A 22,833-nucleotide genomic window follows, 5' to 3' on the forward strand; every position below is an offset into this window, starting at 1 on the left:
TGTTTTTGTTTTTTCACCATTTTTCATTTTTTTTATTTGATTAGTAGAGTTATAGACAGTGAGAGAGAGACAGAGAAAGGTCTTCCTTCCGTTGGTTCACTCCCCTAATGGCCGCTATGGCCAGCGCTGCGCCAATCCAAAGCCAGGAGCTGGGTGCTTCCTCCGGGTCTCCCATGTGGGTGCGGGGCCCAAGCACTTGGGCCATCCTCCACTGCCCTCCTGGGCAACAGCAGAGAGCTAGACTGGAAGAGGAGCAACCAGGACTAGTACCCAGCACCCCAACTGGGACTAGAACCCGGGGTGCCGGCGCCACAGGGGGAGGATTAGCCAAGTGAGCCACGGTACCGGCCATTTTTCACCATCTTTCATCTCAGATTCTCTATGCTTGCCACCATCCTCTCCTTCCTCCTTCTCCTTCTCCTCCTCCTCTTTATTTATTTTCACTTCTTTTTTTTTAATATTTTTTTCATATAGTTTCTGTATCGAGTTTCCTAAGATTGCCGTGAAAAAGTACCACAAATTCAGTGGCTTAAAAAGACAAAAACTTACTCTCTCACAGTTCTGGAGGCTAGCAGTTCAAAACCCAGGTCTCCGCAGGGCCACACTCCCTCCGTGGCCTCTAGGGGAGAATCCATCCTCGCGTCTGCGAGCTTCTGATGGCTCTCAGTGTTTCTTGGCTCACAGCAGCACCACTGCAACGTGTGCCTCCATCCCCACATGCCTGTCTTCCGTTGGCTGGAAAACAGCCTGTAGACCCAGCCCTCCAAGAAGGTGACTGTTGGAGGCCAGTGGGCAGATTACTGGGAGTTGAAACAAATGATACATGCTTGTGAATGTGACCTTATTTGTTTTGTTTTGTTTTGTTTTCAAAGATTTATTTATTTATTTATTTGAAAGGCAGAGAGAGAGAGAGAGAGAGGTCTTCCATCCGTTGGTTCACTCCCCAATTGGCTGCAACAGCGGGAGCTACGCCAATCCAAAGCCAGGAGCCAGGAGCTTCTTCCGGGTCTCCCACATGGGTGCAGGGGCCCAAGCTCTTGGGCCGTCCTCTACTGCTTTCCCAGGCCATAGCAGAGAGCTGGATCGGAAGTGGAGCAGCCAGGACTGGGGACTCAAACCGGTGCCCACATGGGATGCTGCCACTGCAGGTGGCTGCTTTTTACCCGTTATGCTGCAGCGCCTGCCCTGAAAGTGACCTTATTTGGAAATAGGGTCTTTGCATATATAGTCAAGTTCAAATGAGGGCATGCTGAATTAAGGTGAGTGGTAGTCCAATATGGATTAGAAGAAACTCGGATACATGTGGGAAAGATGGCTATATAATAAGAGACAGAGATTAGAGTGATGCATTTATGTGAGGACTTCAAAAAGTTCATGTGAAATAGATATTATGAAAAAACTATGCCTGAACTTCAAAATATATTGCACAAAGTAAAGTTTCTTGTCTTCCATGTTCTGTGAACTTTTTGAAGCACTGGCATACAAACCCAGAAACACAAAGAGGGTCCCAACACATCACCAGAATCCAGGTATATTCAAGCAGGAATTCTACCCAGCCTATTGCTTCTTCAGACTATTTGTAGTAATCACTTACCATTGTATTTAAACATTTTTTTCTTTAGACAGTTTTAGAACGTCTTAAACATCTGAACCTGAAAAGAGCAGCTATTATAACCAAACTTCAAAGTGCAGAAGAAGAAATTGACATAATGGAAAATGTAAGTTATAATTAACCACTTAAAATCCTACCTTTTCAATATATCTTGTGGTCTTAATTATCATTTCAAGATTTAAAAGGAGTAACCATAGTATTAGCAACATGTTCTCTTTTTTTGGACACTTTTTAAAAATTTATTGTTTAAGGATACAGATTTCTTAAGTACAACTTTAGGAATGTACTTATTCTTCCCACCATACCCACCCTTCCACCCACACTCCCAGCTCTCATCCTCCTCCCTCTCCCCTTGTCAGTCCTGTTCTCCATTGAGATTCATTTTCAATTAACTTTGTACACAGAAGACCAACTCTGTACTAAGTAAAGATTTCAGCAGTTTGCACACACACACATACACACACACACACACCTGTTTGAGAACTATTTAATTCTCATAGCATAACTCATTAAGGACAGAGGTCCTGCATAGGGAGCAAGTGAACAGTGACTCCTGTTGTTGATTTAACAATTAACACTCTTATTTATGACGTTAGTGATCACCCGAGGCTCTTGTCATGAGCTGCCAAGACTATGGAAGCCTCTTGAGTCCACAAACTCCAACAATATTTAGACAGGGCCGTAATCAAAGTGGAAGTTCTCTCCTTCCTTCAGAGAAAGGTACCTCCTTCTTTGATGGCCCCTTCTTTCCACTGGGATCTCACTCACAGAGATCTGTCATGTAGGTCATTTTTTGCCACAGTATATGATCACTTTAACACTTAATCCTATCGATATGTTCACTTTAACACTTAATGTGATCAATTTAACAAGATGGCATTGCAAAATATTTTTTTAGACACTAAACACAACAAAAGTATTGAGACAAAGAAAAACAATAAAATCAGAACAATTAACCATAGGAATAATGAAAAGAACCAAGATAAGTTTAAAATTTTTCTAGCACCAATGAGAGCAAAACATAAAATTGTCAGCTCTGTAAACACTCATTCATTCCTTAAATCATTCAACTAATTTTTAAGTAAGTACTATGTCACTGGCAATGATGTACTGTGGATATGATAGTGATTAAGTTATAATTGCCAAGTACTAAAAGGATCACAAGGACTTTTAAGATTTAACCTAGGGGTTGATGCTGTGGTGTAGTGAGCTAAAGCTTCTGCCTGTGGCACTAGCATCCCATATGGGCACCGGTTCCAATCCTGGCTGCTCCTCTTCTGACCCAGCTCTCTGCTATGGCCCAGGAAAGCAGTAGAAGTGACGAAAGTGCTTGAGCCCCTGCACCCACATGGGAGGCCTGGAAGAAGTTCATGGCTCCTGGCTTCAGATCGGCCCAGCTCTGACCACTATGGCCATTAGGGGAGTGAACCAGCAGATGGAAAACCTCTCTCTCTCTGTCTCTCCTTCTCTTACTCTGTAATTCTACCTTTCAAAATAAATAAATAAAATATTTTTAAAAAGAATATTTAACCTATTCTGGCAAGTTTAGTTTCAACAATATGAATAGAATTTTTTTAAGTGCCAGAATTATAAAGGTTTAAAATAACCTCTGAAGAAAGAGGCCATGTTGTTACCCATACCATGTGGACCCAGAGATTTCAGAGGGTCAGTGTAGCATGAACAGGTGCCGAAGAGGGAAGAAAGGCGGGCGTGACCACCACAGAGGTGACCTCCCCTACTCCACATCATTATTGAAGGAAAAAAAGGAAATACCCCACAAATCCTATGGGAATTTCCCCAGTTAGAAAGTTGGCTTTTAGGAAATTCTATACACACGAGAATAAGGTTGTTGTAGTTCATGAGATGTATGACCAAGTGTATCTGCCCCCTATTTCATGTCAGAGTCATACACCAGAGCCTCTATTCACATCCCCTAAGCAGTTTTTCCTCCTGGCAGGGCAGACCACCTCCAAACAACTCCTGGGAAGCTGACTACATGTTTAAATTCCTTACCTCCAAATCCCAGACTGGTTAAGCCAGAATGTCTGGAAAATGGGACATAGAAATCTTTTTCGCCTGGTCCAAAACTGCCTGCTCTGCCCATTTAAGTTTGGGAACACCTGCTTTCATATTTGGGACACTAAAAGAGCCTGGGCAATTAAAGAGGGTTGATCTGCAATTTCCTGTGTGTTTTGAAGGACTTTTTTTTTAAGATTTATTTTATTTATTTGAAAATCAGAGTTACACAGAGAGAGAAGGAGAGGCAGAGAGAGAGAGAGAGGTCTTCCATCTGCTGATTCACTCCCCAATTGGCCACAATGGGCGGAGCTGTGCTGATCCAAAGCCAGGAGCCAGGAGCTTCTTCTGGGTCTCCCACATGGGTGCAGGGGCCCAAGGACTTGGCCCATCTTCCACTGCTTTCCCAGGCCATAGCAGAGAGCTGGATCAGAGGTGGAGAAGCTGGGTCTCTAACTGGTTCCCCTATGGGATACCAGAGCTGCATGTGGCAGCTTTACCCGCTATGCCACAGTGCTGGCCCCTTGAAGGACTTTAGATGGATGCCTGTCAACTAAACCCAGATGATTTTTAGAGGAACAACATAATGGGAATTTTTAAATAGTGATTCCCAGTCCAGACTGCATGATGAGGTAATCCTGGAAGCTTTACTAATATACCAGTATCCAGAATAGTTAAAATAGAACGTCTGAGGTAAGGCTCTAGCATTTGTTAAAACAAAACAAAGCAGGATATGACATCAAAGGCACAGGAAAAGAAAAAAACAGGTACACATGACTTCATCAAAATGAAAAACTTCTGTCCTTCAAAGGACACTAACAACAGAGGAAAAGCAACCCACCAAAGGAAGGAGAATACTTGCAAATCATATATTAGAGAAGGGATTAATACCCAGAATATATAAAGAACTCCTGCAATCCCACAACAGTAAAACCACTCATTGAAAAATGGACAAAAAAGGACTTCATTGTCGCACAGTGAGCTAAGCTGCAGCCTACAATGCCAACAACCCATATCAGAGCACCCATTTGAGTCCCGGCTGCTCCACTTCTAGTCCAGCTCCCTGCTAATACACCCTGGGAAGGCAGCAGATGGTCCAAGTACTTTGGACCCCTGCCATCTATGTGAGAGATATGGATGGAATTCTGAGCTCCAGGCTTCATCCTGGACCAGCCCTGGCCATTGCAGCCATTGGGAAAGAGAACCAATGGATAGAAGGTAACTCCCTCGGATATCTCTTTCTCTCACTCTCTCTAACTTTCAAATAAATAAATAAATCTTTATTTTAAAAAGAAAAATTGGCAAATAACTGGAATAAACATTTTTCCAGAAAGATGTATAAGTGGCCAATAAGCGCACAGAAAGATGCTCAATGTCACTAGTCACTGGGGAAATGTGGATCAAAACCATAATGAGACACCACTCCATGCCCATTACAGTGACTGGTACTCCCCCCAAAAAGGGAAAATAACTAATGTTGTAGGGTTGAGGAGAAATTGGAACCCTCTTGTGTTGCCAGTGGGGATGTAAAATGGTACGGCTACTGTTTAAGAAAACATGATGGATCCTCAAAAAATTGAACACAGAATTATCATGTTATCTGCCAATTCAGCTTCTAGGTATTTCCCCCAAAAAACCAAAAGCAAGAACTCAAAGTGATGCTTGTTACAACAATGTTCATAGCAGTGTTATTTACAATAGCCAGAAGGTGGAACCATCCCATGTCAGTCAATGGGTGAAAGAGAAATAAAATATATCCCATGTGTGGTGGAATATTATTCATCCTTAAAAAGGAAATGAAATGCTGACACATGTTAAAATGAAGAGGAGCCATGTGAACATTATGCTAAATGAAACAAGCCAGACACAAAAGGACAAGTATTATGTGATTCTCCATATGCGAGGTACCTAGAGTAGGTGAATTCATAGGGAAAGAAAGTAGGCTAGGGGTTACCGGATGAGGAGGAGACAATAGGGAAGTATTGTTTAGGGGTACAGAGCTTCTATTTGGAGTGATGGAAAAGTTCCAGAGATGGATAATGGTGATTGTTGCACAACGCTGTGAATGTACTTAATGCCACAGAATTATATACTTAAAGATGGTGATAGTAGTAAATTTTATATTTTTTATATATATAGTCACAATGATAAAAACCAAAAGCCTTGCTAGGAGACTTTCCTGTAAGGGGGTAGAAGAGGCACAAAGCCCTTCCTGTGAATGCCAGCCCCGTGGTGAGGAACGTGAGGACTGTGACACCTGAGGAGTGGTTAGGGAAGAAGGGATGTGTGTGTGTAGCAAGGGTGGGGTTGGGAGGAGGCAGAAGGACTGTACCAGGCTGAGCAGGTCATAGATTTAGTTTTCAAATCAGATGGACCTGGGTTTGAATGCCAGCTCCACAGATCTGCGACTTTCCTTAGCTTTGCCTTTTACTTAATGTTGTTTTTCTTTAAAAAAAATATTTATTTTATTTATTTGAAAGGCAGAGTTAGAGAGAGAGAGAGACAGAGAGAGAGAGATCTTCCATCTGCTGGTTCACTCCTAAAATAGCCATAATGGCTGAGGCTGGGCCAAGCTGAAACCAGGAGCCAAGAGCTTCTTCCAGGTCTCCCACGTGCATGCAAGGGTCCAAGGACTTAGACTGTCCTCCACTGCTTTCCCAGGTGCAATATCAGGGAGCTGAATTGGAAACAGAGCAGCTGGGACTCGAACCAGTACCCGTATGGGATGCTGGCACTGCAGGCAGCTGCTTAACCTGCCATGCCATAGCACCAGTTGCAATTCAATGGCTTTTTTAAAAAAAAGATTTTATTTTTTTTAATTTATTTGAAAGAGTTACACAGAGAGGTAGAGACAGAGAGAGAGAGAAATCTTCCAACCGCTGGTTCACTCCCCAGATGGCCACAATGGCTGGAGCTGTGCCAATCCAAAGCCAGGAGCCAGGAGCTTCTTCTAGGTATCCCATGTGGGTGCAAGGGCCCAAGGACTTGGGCCATCTTCTACTGCTATCCCAGGCTATAGCAGAGAGCTGGATCAGAAAAGGAGCAGCTGGGACTAGAACCAGTGCCCATATGGGATGCTGGCACTTCAGGCTAGGGCTTTAACCCACTACGCCACAGCGCCGAACCCTATCAATGGCTATTTAAAAAGGGGACTCTTGCTCCTAGAGCATAGTGTTTCCATAAGAACTGCATGAGATGATATTTTAAAGTGCCTAGAGCCAATGGTGATATTCAGACTATCCAGCAGCTGGGTAGCAGGAGCAACGCTGGCCTCATGGGTTTCATGCAGGAGCACACAGTTGGATGGGCTCCATGCTTAGTTTAATGCTCTATTGTTACAGTCTGGAAATTCTTAATAATTTGAGAAGAGCCCTGTACCATTTTGTCTTGAATCTGGTAAACTAACTTATTCCATACAAAAGCATTCACCAATCACAGCAGAGCTGGAGGTAGAGCTGAGAACCCCTGTGTGCCAGGGAGTAGCTGTGTCCATGCTGCCTAAGGGAAGGTCCACAGGTTCCTCCAGGAGAGGCTCAGCTGGGAGCAGAGCTCCAGGGACGCGGCTGCAAGCTACCAGTGTCCTTGTGCCTCCCCAGCCACGTCTGGGGTCCCTCTCCCGTGACCCTCTGGCTCAGTCTCTCCAGAAAAGTATGATTCCATGTTTCTGATTGACTGCAAGGTAGAGGCAGGCTGGAGGGGAAGGGGAGTTGGCTGACCATGTGCAGTGGGGAGTGACTCGGGCCACTGAACCTCCTTTCAAAGATTTTCAACCAATCTGCTCTCCGTTCAGCCCGCTTCAGAGGCCTCCAGTATCACCAGGTCCTGTGTCTTTCTAGGATTTTGCAGAGTAAACCACGTGGCTTCTTGGCATCCTACCCATTTCCACCCCTGTCCTTGCCAGCACAGATACTTAGCTCTCTTCTTTTCTCTGATGCCAGTTTCCACTCATCCATCTGCTTTCTAGCTTACAAAATTGTGTGGCCATAGCAGGTCAGCTGTCAGTGCTGACCAGCATCTCTGGTCTCTTCTTCCATCCTCTGTGCCCTCATGAGTTCATTTCTTTTCAGAATCCTCTTCTAGCATTTCAGCAAGGACTGTAGAAGCAGCAAACATAAATGCATGTGTTGAAGCTGCCCGCTTAACCAGGAGGCAGTCCTGATCACTTACGAGACTGTCGTATCAAACCCATCCAGAAAGTCATCTTCTCCACCCTCAACACTTGCCAGAAGTGTGGCTGGAGGGTCGTGAGGTTGAGAGGGACACTTGTCTGCTACTCACACACTTGCCCGTGTTTGGACGGGAAGTAGGGATGGTAAGGAAAGAGTGGCTGCCTCCTCGCTCACCTGGCTTCAGTCCCTAGCTCGCTGTCTACGGGCTCCAGGGAGAAGGGTGGCAGCGCAATGTGTCATGCCGCCAAGGCCCTCGGACTTACACAGCTCTCCTAAGAAGTGAAGGCTGCCTTAATGCTCAACTGTCACTTTTAGCATTTGGCGGGGCGAGGGCAGATTTCCAGGCAGCATCCCTCTCTCCCTCTCTGTGTGGTTTCCTTTGCTCTCTGAGGCTACTGCAGTGGTCCAGGCAGGACCATAGCTTGCAATCTCTCCTGTGCTTAACTGTCAACTCTGGAGCCAGCACATGCATATCACATCAGCCCGGACCCCTTGACCCTGGCATTGCCCACCATGCCGTCACTCTCCAGTTCTGTCGTCCCCAGATAAGGTAGCAGAAGAACAGGTGAACTTTTCAGCAATCTATGCGGTCTGTAGAGAAATACAAGGAGTCTTTCCAAAGTTCACAGCAAACCTGAATTATGGGGGAAAAAAAAACTACACATGGATTTCAACGTGTTTGAAAAATAAACTGGGGCTGGCACTGTGGCTTAGCAGGTAAAGCCACCACCTGCAGTGCCAGCATCCCATATGGACTCCGGTTTGAATTCTGGCTGCTCCACTTCCAATCTAGCTCTCTGCTATGGCCTGGGAAAGTAGCGGAACATGGCCAAAGTCCTTGGGCCCCTACATGTGTAGGGGAGATTCAGAAGAAGCTCCTGGCTCTGGGTTTCAGATCAGCCCAGCTCTGGTTATTGCAGCCATCTGGGGAGTAAACCAGCAGCTAGAAGACCTCTCTCTGTCTCTGCCTCTGCCTCTCTGTAACTCTGCCTTTCAAATAAATAAATAAATCTTAAAAAAAAAAGAAAGAAAAATAAACCAAAATAAGCATCTTTTAATTCCATTTCTCAAAATCTTTCTGAAGTACCTTCATATTTAACTTCTTTGGAGGTCACCAGCAGGAAGGATTGTTGAAGAGGACTTTCAATTTTAAGAATGGAAGAGTCATACTTAAGTAAATGCAAAAACACTCTGTTTATAACATCATACTATTTAAATACTTAGATTAAATGGCTAAGAGTCTGGTACATTTTTAGACTTTTTCAGGAAGACTTTTCCCAGATGTATTTTCTGAAGATGATAGGAAAGGCTGTAGCTGTCTTGTGCTCATTCTACCATCTGATAGAAAATGCTTAGTAAAATTTAAACAAGATTTTCTAATATAATGAAAATAGTCTTACCAAATCTAGGCCACAAGAAGAAAGCTGCAATTAAGAAAAAAAATAATAAATTGGTGCTCCGACCCGCAAGGCCCTGCACAGCTGGGATCCGCTGCTGCTGTTTCAGCCCAGAGTGGGTGGGGGTGAAGTCAGGGCAGGGGAGGAACCGCCGGAGCTGCTGGAGCCGGGATACCCAGGGCAGCTACACTCAGAAGCCACAGGGATGCTGTGGAGTCCCCACCCCTCTTCCCAGCTTCTCTTCCAAGCTGCCCCATGGCCCTGGATCCAGAAAGCCACTTCAGAAAGGTCCCTTGGGAGAAACTGCTTGAGGTGTCCAGGCTGAGAATTGGGGGCAATGCCATTGTGAGCTCTAGATGGTGTGAGACCGCCCCAGAGCTAGGAGGTGGCCACAGCCTTGGAACCAGAACACATGCCCACATGTTAAGGCAGGGTTTGTGACCCACAGGAGGAGCTGCTCCGAGTCCTCGCGTCCTATAAAATGATCGCACCGAGATACAGGTGGCAGAGGAGCAGATGGGGCCGGGCTTGTCCTGTTGCTTTAAAAGACGGAAACATATATCCAGGATTACCAGATTTTTCTGTGAGGTAAGTCAGATTTTGGAACTTAATTTTAAAATGTACCCTTCCATCTTTTCAGTTGTTTATTATTTTGGCATTTTGAAAAGTTTTTTAGGTAAATTGTACTGCCTTTCATCAGAAGAAGCCTTAAAAGCATTTTCATTGAATCCACGACGCTATCTTCTTCCTCCCATGCCGGCACCACCGTGCAAAGTAGTCGTATGTGGACCTCAGCGCGCTGGGAAAACAACGCTTGCCGATTTGATTGCAGAACATTACAAAGGAAAGGTAACTGCCTACTTACTCGGTTGCCTTTCTTCCTTCCTTCCTTCCATCCATCTATCCATCTTTTTCTTCCTGCTTTTCATCTGGCTGTCTACCCTTGGTTCTAATTTGTAGAATTTTTTTTGTTCTGAGTTTGCGGAATTGTACACTGACAGTGGGGTTGTTGTTCCACGGGGCTTGGCATGGGGAAGGCCGCCCCCTTGCTGTTACTGCTGCTTCCAGACCACACTGATTCTGTTAGGCCCTTGGATTCGAGTGTTGTGTCATCCCAACCAATGCCACCCATTACTTCCTTGGTTCGACTCATCTGTTTCCTGGGCTCCCCCCACCATTCTGCCCACATATTCACTCCGACCTAATTCTTGGTGACTTTAATATCTACAAAGACAGCCCTCCCATCACTCCCCTCCCCCGCCCCCCCAGTCAGTTTCTTGACCTCTTCTCCCCCAGTTACCTTGTTTTCCTCTCTCAGTGAGAGAAGAGATACAATTTTGGGCTTAGACAAGAGTGACAGCAGTGAAGAAGCAGGCATATTTGGGATATCCTATGAAGGCAGAGCCAAAGGGTTTGATGAAGAATTGGAAGGTAGAGGAATTAGAAATTTAGTGTGGCTAGAACATGTGAATGGAGGAATGGCACAGGATGAGGGTTGAAAATGTAGTCAGGGCAGTGCAGACCACCAACGAGAAGGGTTATTCAGAGGGCTGCTGAATATTTATAAGCACCAGAGTAACCTTTTTTCTATTTGCTCCTAACTTTTTATTGTAAAATGTGAAATTCACTGAATTGTCACAAAATGAACCCCCATATAACTGTCACTCGGGTCAAATATGGAGTGTTGCTAGCACCCTAGTAGCCCTCGCATGCCTCTTCCTAACACCAGTCCCCCTGCAGAGGTAGCCATTGCCCTGAATTTTACAGTATTCACCACCATACTTTTCTGTAATGGTTTTCTCACTGGTGGCCACCAGCTTGCCTTGAGTCTTTTTCACAACAGATAATGAATTACAGCTCAGTGAGACAAAACTATGGATAGTAAAACAGAGTTTATTAAAGTTTCCAAGAGAGAAAATTTGGCACCCTTTCTTCTGGCTTTGGGGTTTTATCCCTAAAGCTTAAGGGTTCTGATTATTGATGTAGCCATGATGCTCATGATTGGCATTTGTGATTGGCATCTGGGAGTTTCATAGCTTTGGGCTCTCTGCACATGTGGCTACAAATCAGACTTTTCTGGCTTGGCTGAGCTCCTGTTTCATCAGGATACTTTAACCACAAGTTAAACCGCACAGTGGGCAGTCTTGGGTGGCCCTGGGCAGAGAGCAGTGTCCTTGGGTCCAGCCCTGGAGAAGAGTCTTGTGCCCACCTGAGTCAGTCATATCTAACTCTATGCCTGACCATTTCACCATGGAAGCATAATACGGTAGGTTAATTTTATGTGTTTTACTTAACTTTATGGTCTTAAACAATTTATATGTATTGTGCCTCTTTCTTTCACTTAACATTATGATTGTGCTACCTACTAGTATTATTACAAATAGCTGTCATTTATTTTTATTTTATCATATTGTGTTGATTGAATTATATCATAATTTATTTAGCTACATTTGAGTGTTAATGAAACTTGGATTGATTCTAGATGGGAACATTATGAATACTGCTATAAACATACTTGTATGTGTTTTTTTTGGTGCACACGTACATATATATATATATATATATATATTTTGGAGGTACATCAAGGAGGACAATTTCTGGGACATGGAGTATGCATACATTCAGCTGGTGTTTTTAGTGCTAAACTGTTTCCCAAACCAATTTTACTAATTTACAATCCTGTCAGCAGTGTCTAGGAGCTCTATCATTCCATATTCCTACCAACTCTTTTTTTCTTGTTGAAAATCTTCTATCAATCTCATAGGAGTTCCTTTAGACATGATCTGGCACTTACTTCTTGCAAATTTTAGAATTATCTCTTCGTGTTGTATTTCTGAAAGTCTGACTATAACGTCAAAGTGGGGTTCTTTTCTGACTGAGTCTTTTTGGGGTCTTATCAGCTTCTTGTATTTGAACATATATATTTTCTTCCAAATCAAAGACTTTTTCAGCTATTATTACATTTAATAGGTTTTCTAAACCATTCTTCTTTTCCATTCTTTTGGGAACTCTCCAAGCGCAAATGTTGGTTTGTTTGATGTTATCTCAGAGATTAAAAATGCTGGTTTTTTTTTTTAATATTTTCATCTTTTTTCTTCTGTAGGGATAAGATATTTCAAAAAAACCCTTTTCAGGATCAGATATGTTTTTTTTTTTTTTTGACAGGCAGAGTGGACAGTGAGAGAGAGAGACAGAGAGAAAGGTCTTCCTTTGCCGTTGGTTCACCCTCCAATGGCCGCCGCGGCCAGCGCACCGCGCTGATCCAATGGCAGGAGCCAGGTGCTACTCCTGGTCTCCCATGGGGTGCAGGGCCCAAGCACTTGGGCCATCCTCCACTGCACTCCCTGGCCACAGCAGAGAGCTGGCCTGGAAGAGGGGCAACCAGGACAGAATCCAGCGCCCCGACCGGGACTAGAACGTGGTATGCTGGTGCCGCAAGGCAGAGGATTAGCCTAGTGAGCCGCGGCGCTGGCCCAGATATGTTCTTTATTTCTGCTTGACTTAATGTATCGTTAAGGCTTGTGTTGCATTTTTTATTTGACTTCTTGGATTCTCCATTTATAATATTTTTGTTGGATTCTTTTTCAATATCTTTATCTCTGTGCTGAATTTCTCATTCACATGATACACTGATTTTCTAACTGTGTGTCTGTATTCTCCTGTATCTCTTTGAGTAACCTTATAATCATTTTTTAAATCCTTTTTCAGACATTTCATCAGTCTCCCTTTCTTTTTAGTCTGATACTGAAGCATTATTGTGTTCCTTTGGGGGTATCATATTGTTTTGGGGATACAGGGGTGTGGGGGGGTTCCCTGATGGATTTATTCCAAGTTCTTGTCTCAGCATCAGAGAAGAATTCAAAGTAGAGACAGAGTGCAAGAACAGGAGCAGGATTTGTTTAAAGAACCAGAAAGAGAAAGCACACATTCGGAAGTGAATGTGTGCAGCCTTATGAGAGAGAATCACACGCTCCCCAGTTTGGTTGTCCCCTTTATTCCATCAGGGGTGGTAACCTAATTGATATACAAATGGGGTGGAGTTTGGGTGAGATTCAGTGAGCATGGTGATCTCTGGGAAGGTTTCACAGGATCTCCACGTGGAGCTTGACATTCATGTGTTCATCATGGCATCTTCCGCATAACAGAGGAGGCTCAGATGCACCCTGGGAAAATGGATGTACTGAATCTACAGGGGCAGGGTTGGAGTTTTAGCAGTGCAGGGCTACCACAAGGAGCTGGCTGGGAGCCTCTGGGCTCCTTTGTTTACTAACCAGCTCCCTGTCTATCCCATATCAATATTGACTTGCTTTGGCATACTTCTCATGTTCCTATGCTGATTTTTGCACATTTTGGACATCAGTTGTTTCTGTCACTTTTAGGAGATGGTTTTTGTGGATTGAAGGCTTTATCTTTTTTTTTTTTTTTTTTTTTTTTTAATTTTTGACAGGCAGAGTGGACAGTGAGAGAGAGAGAGACAGAGAGAAAGGTTTTCCTTTGCTATTGGTTCACACTCCAATGGCCGCCGCGGGCCGCGGCCGGTGCGCTGCAGCCAGCACATCGCGCTGATCCGAAGCCAGGAGCCAGGTGCTTTTCCTGATCTCCCATGGGGTGCAGGGCCCAAGCACTTGGGCCATCCTCCACTGCACTCCCGGGCCACAGCAGAGAGCTGGCCTGGAAGAGGGGCAACCGGGACAGAATCCGGCGCCCCGACAGGGACTAGAACCTGGTGTGCCAGCGCCGCAAGGCGGAGGATTAGCCTATTGAGCCACAGCGCCGGCCAAAGACTTTATCTTGAAGGTAACGTTCCTGGATGCCACTTTGCTGGCTACTTTGGCTGTCATTCCAATTGTATGCTCTAGTTTAGTCTCCCTTTACTTTTTTTTTTTTTTTTTTTTTTTTTGCTGTCATTGATGGCAGCAGTAGTGGCGTTGTGGGGTGCTTCTAGAACCCACTATAGTTGTTAGAATCCCTGAATGAGAGAACTGGGAGCAGTTTCTGCTGATGCTGCAAGGAGCCTGGCCCGCAGACTGCCAGCCACCACCAAGTCAGGAGCTGGAGCTGCAAGAGCAGCACTGGTACTGAGGGCAGGTATGGCTGGTACCAGAAACCACCTGCACTCGGTCTGCAGAGCTCCAAGAGCACTGCTGGTGCTGGGCAGGGCAGGTGGGCCCCCGAGTGCTGGCAGAGGGAAAGTGGCCTCGGCTCTAGGAGGGCAGAGCACACACTCCCAGGCCACTCTCCTGTAGGCTGCTTGTGGGTTGCCTGGGGCACAGGAATCCCAGCACAGAGCGCAATCAAGCAGGCTGAGCCATGCGCGTGTGGGAGGGGCTTGAGCTAGGAGCCCTGCACTGGGTGTGGCAGGACCCAGAAACCCCAGGCCAGAGCCCCAAGCTAGTGTGCACTGTACTAGACCAGGCACTGTAGGAAGAGGGACAGGGGCCATGTAGACAGATTGGGTGGGACCACAAGGACCTTGACATTGGCATGGAGTCCCAGTGGGTACAGGTTGCAGTTGCAAGAGTGATGCACTGCAGGCAGGTGGGGAGGGGAAGCAGACGGGAAAAGAAAAGTCGCCAAGAGGTGTGGGGACAGGCTCCCTGCTTCTAGGATCTCAGGGGCTAGATCTCCCCGCTGCTATGCACCCACTGTCCCCTGACATGCTCTGTGGGATAGGGTGTTGCAACTGTTCTTGCCTTGTTGGTCCCAATTGAATCTGTGAGGCTCAGTCTTCCTTACCAAGTGCAGAAAAGTCTGTGGGGCCCCTGGGAAGAAGATATGCGAGAGCTTCTGTCTCCTAGGCAGTGTGGACTCCAACAATGACTCCTTTCTCAAGATGCCAGCACACTGGGGCTGGCGCTGTGGCACAGCAGGTTGAGGCCCTGGCCTGAAGCACCGGTATCCCATATGGGCACCGGTTCGAGTCCCGGCTGCTCCACTTCTGATCCAGCTCTCTGCTATGGCCTGGGAAAGCAGTAGAGGATGGCCCAGGTCCTTGGGCCCCTGCACCCTTGTGGGGGACCTGGAGGAGGCTCCTGGCTCCTGGCTTCAGATCGGTGTAGCTCCAGCCATTGCGGCCATCTGGAGAGTGAACCATTAGATGGAGGACCTTTCTCTCTCTCTGCCTCTCCTCTCTCTGTGTAACTCTGACTTTCAAATAAATAAATAACTCTTTTAAAAAAAAAATGGTGGCAGCACACTGCCACAGCCTGTGCCCTGGGGGCTGTGGGGGCTGTGGAGAGCAGACGCTGGGAGTTCCTTCTCTGAAGCAGAGTGGCAGCGACTCCTCCAGGGAGCTCCTCACTGAGCTACGGGTGTGTGGTGACTGGGTTCCTCTCTGGCGAGGAGTGTCCGTGTCAGGGGTTGGTACCCATGAGCTCCATTGTGGCTCTCATTCCCACCCTTTCCCCTGCAGCAGGAATCCCCCTTCCCCATCCCACACTGGGCTGGGGACTCCCTTGCTGGTTGGCTTTGTTCCTCTCTCCCTGGTGCTGTCCCTGCTCTGTGTCCTACCACTTTCCCACTTTTGTTTACTGAGCTTGGTGCTCTTAACCTGGCAGTCACTTACAGTTGTCTCTATTGGGCCACCTGGAATGCATAACTCAAATTTTTAAATATGCAAGAGTTGGAACATATGCTTGAAAAGAAAAGTGAATTTCTCATAAGCACAAGATCATTAATAATTAGGAAAATGTGAATTTAAACTATGATGAAATACTTCTCTTCATCCAATGGGATGGTAAACATTTAATATTGACAAAATCAGATGTTGATAAGGGTATGGAAGACCTGTAAATTTCTTACATTACTAGTAAGGCTGTAGAATAGTCCAAATACATTGAAAATAGTTGGAAAGTTATTATATTTACTGTATGGCCCATTAATTCCACCCCTAGGTATGTACTCAAAAGAAATGGAAACATATATTCACAAACAGACTTCTGTACAGGATAAAAGGAGTTCAGATAAAAAAAATTAGGGGAGGGGCTGGTGCTGTGGTAATAATGGGTAAAGTTGCCACCTGTGGTGCTGGCATCCCATATGGCCTCCGGCTCGAGTCCCGGCTGCTCCACTTCCAATCCAGTTCTCTGCTGTGGCCTGAGAAAGCAGTGGAAGATGACCCAAGTGCTTGGGCCCCTGTACCCATCTGGGAAACCTGGAAGAAGCTTCTGGCTCCTGGGTTTGGATTGGCTCAGCTCCAGCCTTTCCCGCTATCTGGGGATTGAACTAGCAGGTGGAAGACCTCTCTCTCTCTCTCTCTCTCTCTCTTTCTCTCTGCCTCTGCCCCTCCCCTCCCTCTTTGTAACTCTACCTTTAAAATAAGTCAATAAATCTAAAAAAAAAGTGGGGTAAGCTACATGTGCTTCATTGGTTATGACAGAGATACTAAAATGAAATATTGGTAGGGGAAATGCGATGAGGGATGTATGGGAACTCTATATCATGACTTCACAAGTTTTGTTTTATAAATTTAGAACTATTAGAACTATTAAATTTAGAACTATTCTAAAGTAAAATGTTAAAATAAAAATAAGACACTGTACAGATGCTCACCACTGGTCTATTCATGATAGTCAAAACCCGGACGTAGCCCACATGTTCATCAGTGGACAAAAACTGTGGTATGGGGCTGGCGTTGTGGAACAGCAGGTTTATCTGCTGCCTCTCTTGCTGGCATTCTATATGAGCAGTGATTTGAGTCCTGGCTTCTCCACTTCCAAGCAAGGTTCCTGCTAATGTGCCTGAGGAAGCAACAGAGGATAGCCCACGTGCTTAGGCTCCTGCCATCCACATGGGAGACCCACTTGAAGTTCCTGGCGCCTGGCTTTAGGCTGGCCCAGCCCCAGCCACTGTGGCCATTTAGGGAGTGAACCAGCAGATAAAAGATCTCTGTCTCTCTGTCTCTGTCTCTCTCTCTCTCTCTCTGTCTTAACCCTACATTCCAAATAAATAAAATATTAAAAAAAAGAAAACCTAAGGTACATCCATACAACAATAAAAAGGATACCTGGAATAACACTGATGAATGCCAAAAGCATTGTGTTAATGGAGCAAAGCCAAAAAAAAAAAAAAAAAAAAAACAACACATAGTGTATGATTTCATTTATATAAATTCTAGAAAAGGCAAAACTAATCTAGAATGACAGAAAACAGAAGTAGTGACCAGGGGCTAGGAATGAAACCTGAGACAAAGGAAGGAACAGGAAGAGATTGACTACAGAGAGAACAAGAGGGGATTTTTGAGGGTGATAGAAAAATTACCTTGATTGTGGTGGTGGTTATTTGTATATATTTGTAAAAACTCATCAAACTATATACTTAAAATTTATTTGCCATTGTGGAACCATCCCTGCATACTAGGGATAAATCCCACTTGGTCTGGGTGAGTGATATTTCTGATGCATTGTTGGACTTCAGTTTGCTAGTATTTTGTTATCTGTGTTCATCATGGAAGTTGGTCTGCAGTTCTTTTTGTCTGTTGCATTGTTTTCTGGTTTAGGAATTAAGGTGAGGCAGGCTTCATAGAAAAAATTTTGGAGGATTTCCTACCTTTCAGTTGTTTTGAATAACTTGAGAAGAACTGGAATTAGTTCTTTAAAGTCTGGTAGAGGGGCCGGCACTGTGGCGCAGTAGATTAATCCTCTGCCTGTGGCACTGCTATCCCATATGGGCGCCAGTTCTAGTCCCAGCCGCTCCTCTTCCAATCCAGCTCTCTGCTGTGGCCCGGGAGTACAGTGGAGGATAGCCCAAGTGCTTGGGCCCCTGCACCTGCATGGGAGACCAGGAGGAAACACCTGGTTCTAGGCTTCGGATCAGCACAGTTTCAGCTGTTGCGGCCATTTGGGAAGTGAACCAACGGAAGGAAGACCTCTCTCTGTCTCTCCCTCTCACTGTATGTAACTCTACCTCTCAAATAAATAAATAAAATCTTAAAAAAAAAAAAAAAAGCCTGGTAGAATTCAGCAGTGAAGCCATCTGGTCCTGGCATTTTCTTGTTAAGAGGGTCTTTATTACTGATAACAACCTCTGTGTTGGTTATTGGTCTGTTAGGTATTCTATGTCTTCATGACTCAGTTTTGGTAGATTATGTTGTCAAGGAATCTATCCATTTCTTCTAGGTTTCCCAATTTGTTGCATTCAGTTCTTTGTAGTAATTCCTGAGAATTCTTTTTATTTCCATGGTATGTGTTGTTACATTTACTTTTTCACCTCTGATTTTATTGATTTCTGTCCCCTCCTTTTTTTGTTTGTTTGTTTGTTTGTTTACTTGGGCCAATGATGTGTCAGTTGTGTCCCGGTTGGGGCGCCAAACTCTGTCCCGGTTGCCCCTCTTCCAGACCAGCTCTCTGCTGTGGCCCGGGAGTGCAGTGGAGGATGGCCCAAGTGCTTGGGCCCTGCACCTGCATGGGAGACCAGGAGGAGGCACCTGGCTCCTGGCTTTGGATCAGTGCAGTGCGCCAGCCGCAGCCCACCGACCGTAGCAGCCATTTGGGGGGTGACCTTTCTCTCTGTCTCTCTCTTTCTCACTGTCTAATTCTGCCTGTCAAAAAAAAAACTCTCCATTTCACTGATCATTTGTATTGTTTCTTGTTTGTTTTGTTTGTTTCTTCTTGAACTTTAGCTATTTCTTTCCTTCTACTAATTTTGGTTTCTTGTTTTTCTAGTTCCTTGAGATGTATTGATAGCTTGTTTATTGGTGCCTTTCCAATTTCTTCATGTAGGTGCCAATTGCTATAAACCTCCCTCTTAACACTGCTTTTGCTCTATCCCATAAGTTTTGATATGTTGCATTGTCATCTTCATTCACTTCCAGAATTTTTTTTTCAGATTTCAAAGCTTTAATTTTCTTTTTTTTAAAACTTTTTTTTAGTAAATATAATTTTCCAAAGTACAGTTTATGGATTACAATGGCTTCCCCCCCATAACTTCCCTCCCACTCACACCCCTCCCATCTCCCGCTCCCGCTCCCTCTCCCATTCCATTCACATCAAGATTCATTTTCAATTATCTTTATATACAGAAGATCGATTTAGTATGTATTAAGTAAAGATTTCATCAGTTTGCACCCACACAGAACATAAAGTGAAAAATACTGTTTCAGTACTAGTTATAGCATTAATTCACATTGAACAACACATTAAGGACAGAGATCCCACATGAGGAGTAAGTACACAGTGACTCCTGTTGTTGACTTAACAATTTGACATTCTTGTTTATGGCATCAGAAATCTCCCTAGGCTCTAGTCATGAGTTTCCAAGGCTATGGAAGCCTCTTGAGTTTGCTGACTTCGATCTTATTTAGACAAGGTCATAGTCAAAGTGGAAGTTCTCTCCTCCCTTCAGAGAAAGGTACCTCCTTCTTTGATGGCCCGTTCTTTCTACTGGGATCTCACTCTCAAATATCTTTCATTTAGGTGTTTTGTTGTTGTTGTTGTTGTTGTTGTTTTGCCAGAATGTCTTGGCTTTCCATGCCTAAAATACTCTCATGGGCTCTTCAGCCAGATCCGAATGCCTTAAGGGCTGATTCTGAGGCCAGAGTGCTGTTTGGGACATCTGCCATTCTATAAGTCTGCTGTGTATCCCACTTCCCACGTTGGATCGTTCTCTCCCTTTTTTATTCTATCAGTATTAGCAGACACTAGTCTTGTTTGTGTGATCCCTTTGACTCTTAGACCTATCAGTGTGATCAGTTGTGAACTGAAATTGATCACTTGGACTAGTGAGATGGCATTGGTACGTGCAATCTTGATGGGATTGTATTGGAATCCCCTGGCACATTTCTAACTCCACCATTTGGGGCAAGTCCGATTGAGCATGTCCCAAATTGTACATCTCCTCCCTCTCTTATTCCCACTCTTATATATAACAGGGATCACTTTTTAGTTAAATTTCAACACCTAAGAATAAATGTGTGTTAATTACAAAGTTCAACCAATAGTATTAACTAGAACAAAAAATAATACTAAAATGGATAAAGTATTAAATTGTACATCAACAGTCGGGACAAGGGCTGATCAAGTCACTGTTTCTCATAGTGTCCATTTCACTTCAACAGGTTTCCTTTTTTGTGGTTGGTTAGTTGTCACCAATCAGGGAGAACATATGATATTTGTCCCTTTGGGACTGGCTTAATTCACTCAGCATGATGTTTTCCAGATTCCTCCATTTTGTTGCAAATGACCGGGTTTCATTGTTTTTGACTGCTGTATAGTATTCTATAGAGTACATGTCCCATAATTTCTTTATCCAGTCTACTGTTGATCAGCATTTGGGTTGATTCCAGGTCTTAGCTATTGTGAATTGAGCTGCAATAAACATTAAGGTGTAGACTGCTTTTTTGTTTGCCAATTTAATTTCCTTTGGGTAAATTCCAAGGAGTGGGATGGCTGGGTTGTATGGTAGGGTTATATTCAGGTTACTGAGGAATCTCCAGACTGACTTCCATAGGGGCTTAACCAGTTTGTATTCCCACCAACAGTGGGTTGGTGTCCCTTTTTCCCTACATCCTCGCCAGCATCTGTTGTTGGTACATTTCTGTATGTGAGCCATTCTAACTGGGGTGAGGTGAAACCTCATTGTGGTTTTGATTTGCATTTCCCTGATTGCTAGTGATCTTGAACATTTTTTCATGTGCCTGTTGGCCATTTGGATTTCCTCTTTTGAAAAATGTCTACTAAGGTCCTTGGCCCATCTCTCAAGTGGGTTGTTTGTTTTGTTGTTGTGGAGTTTCTTGATCTCTTTGTAGATTCTGATTATTAACCCTTTATCTGTTGCATAGTTTGCAAATATTTTTTCCCATTCTGTCAGTTGCCTCTTCACTTTCTTGACTGTTTCTTTTGCAGTACAGAAACTTCTCAATTTAATACAATCCCGAATGTTAATTTTGGCTTTGACTGCCTGTGCCTCCGGGGTCTTTTCCAAGAAGTCTTTGCCAGTGCCGATACTTACAGTGTTTCTCCAATGTTCTCTAATAATTTGATGGTGTTGGGTCGTAGATTTAGGTCTTTAGTCCATGTTCAGTGGATTTTTGTGTAAGGATTGAATTATGTTTCTCCATTCTCTCCTAGCATGTAGAGTTTCTGATGAGAAGTCAGCTGTGAATCTAATTGGAGATCCTCTGAAAGAAATCTGGCATTTCTCTCTTGCACATTTTAGAAAATCTTTTCTTTATATTTTACTGTTGAAAGTTTGACTACAATGTGTCATGGTGAAGATCTTTTCTGGTCATGTCTATTAGGAGTTCTATGTGTTTCCTATACTTTCCTTTCATTCCTTCCTTCTTCAAATTGGGGATGTTTTCTTTACTTATTTCACAAATAGGCCTTCTAGTTCATTCTCTGTTTCCACACATTCATTAACTCCTAAGAACCATATGTTGGGTTGTTTGGTAGTATCCCATAAATCTCCAACATTCTTTTTAATTTTTCTAAGAACTTTTTTTTTTAATTGACTGAAAGATTTCCAAAGATTTGTCTCCTAGTTTGGATATTCTTTCTTCTGCCTTACCAAGTCTGTTGTTAAGGCTTTCCACCACATTTTTATTTGATCTGTTGAATTCTTCGTTTCTAATATTTGATACTGATTCTCTTTGAAATCTCAATTTCATGGGAAAAATTTTCATTCATATCCTGTATGGATTAATTTGTAGATTTTCTTCTGATCGCTTTTGAGTAATCCTATGGTTAATCTTTAAATTTCATTTCTGAAATTTCATCAATCTCTTCATTTTCACATTCTAATATTGAGATGTTGTTATGTTCCTTTGGTGGGGAGAGGGTCATGTTGGCTTCCTTATTTTTGTTTCTTGAATTTCTGCATTTATTTTTAGGCATTTATAGAGATATTTGTTTTTTCCTCTGATGGCTTTTATCTTTGAACTATCCCTCTGTGGCTTAGTGGAATGTCTATACTTTCAGTGAATACCCAGGTGTGTGCTGGGTGTAGCCAGGGAGTTCTGGTCCATGTTCTAGGGTGAAGCAAGTATCCAGAGTAAAACCCAAGTTGGGCGTGGTAGATCTCCTCTTGTTAACAGAAGGAAGGGAATTGTCACTTCTGTTGGTGTGGTCACACTGTCATTTCTCCTCTAAGGTGATCAATGCCCAGGTGTTAGCCCCTAGTGGTGCAGCATTTATCCACACTGCTATGTGAACTGCACAAATGATCTGCACAGTACTCACTCTGAACACGGATCCTGTTGCAATGACCCACCCCACACGACCAAGGAGCTCTGAATGTGTGAAACCACACACAGTGATTGCCCAGAGACCCATCTATCCTCTGTACACTCTCATGCCACCACAAAGTCCCCAGAGTCTCAGCACCCAAGGCTCCCACAGCTGCTGGGTGCAGAGAGTCCACTCTGCCCCACCAGCCTGGCCAGAGAGAGACAGACATTCCCCAAGCCAGCTATCTGTGGGTGCTTGAACCCCAGAGCCTTTGGGATTTTGGGAGTGCCTCACAGTCCTAAGTGCATGCCCAGCCCCCTGTCAACCCTCCCAGCCAAGCTCAAAGCCAGTGGGGATCATGATTTTTCCCTCTGTTAGAATCTCTGGATAACACGTGTACACAAGAGCACTGCTGCCAGTACTACTAGAAGATGGCATCCTGTCTCAGCCAGCTGCTGTCCACACACACACAGGGG

The 22,833-nt window shown here is 44.3% G+C and overlaps 1 protein-coding gene across 7 annotated transcripts in view; it reads left to right on the forward strand.

The window, feature by feature from the left end:
- AK9 (adenylate kinase 9) overlaps positions 1-22,833 on the forward strand; it is a 159,637-nt gene that overhangs the window by 50,631 nt on the left and 86,173 nt on the right. For 6 of the 7 annotated variants that reach the window (XR_011388592.1, XM_008263360.4, XM_070073706.1 and 3 more), the window contains 3 exons: positions 1,623-1,718; positions 9,643-9,782; positions 9,863-10,043. Coding sequence is in view for 6 of the 7 variants with exons in the window: in XM_008263360.4 (XP_008261582.3) it covers positions 1,623-1,718; positions 9,643-9,782; positions 9,863-10,043 (417 nt within the window). In the remaining variant the exon portion in view is untranslated. The remainder of the gene's footprint in view (positions 1-1,622; positions 1,719-9,642; positions 9,783-9,862; positions 10,044-22,833) is intronic. The other variant, XM_070073707.1, reaches the window with a different exon arrangement.

This window comes from Oryctolagus cuniculus, chromosome 5, assembly GCF_964237555.1.
Source record: "Oryctolagus cuniculus chromosome 5, mOryCun1.1, whole genome shotgun sequence".
In the NCBI taxonomy this organism is placed as follows: domain Eukaryota; kingdom Metazoa; phylum Chordata; class Mammalia; order Lagomorpha; family Leporidae; genus Oryctolagus; species Oryctolagus cuniculus.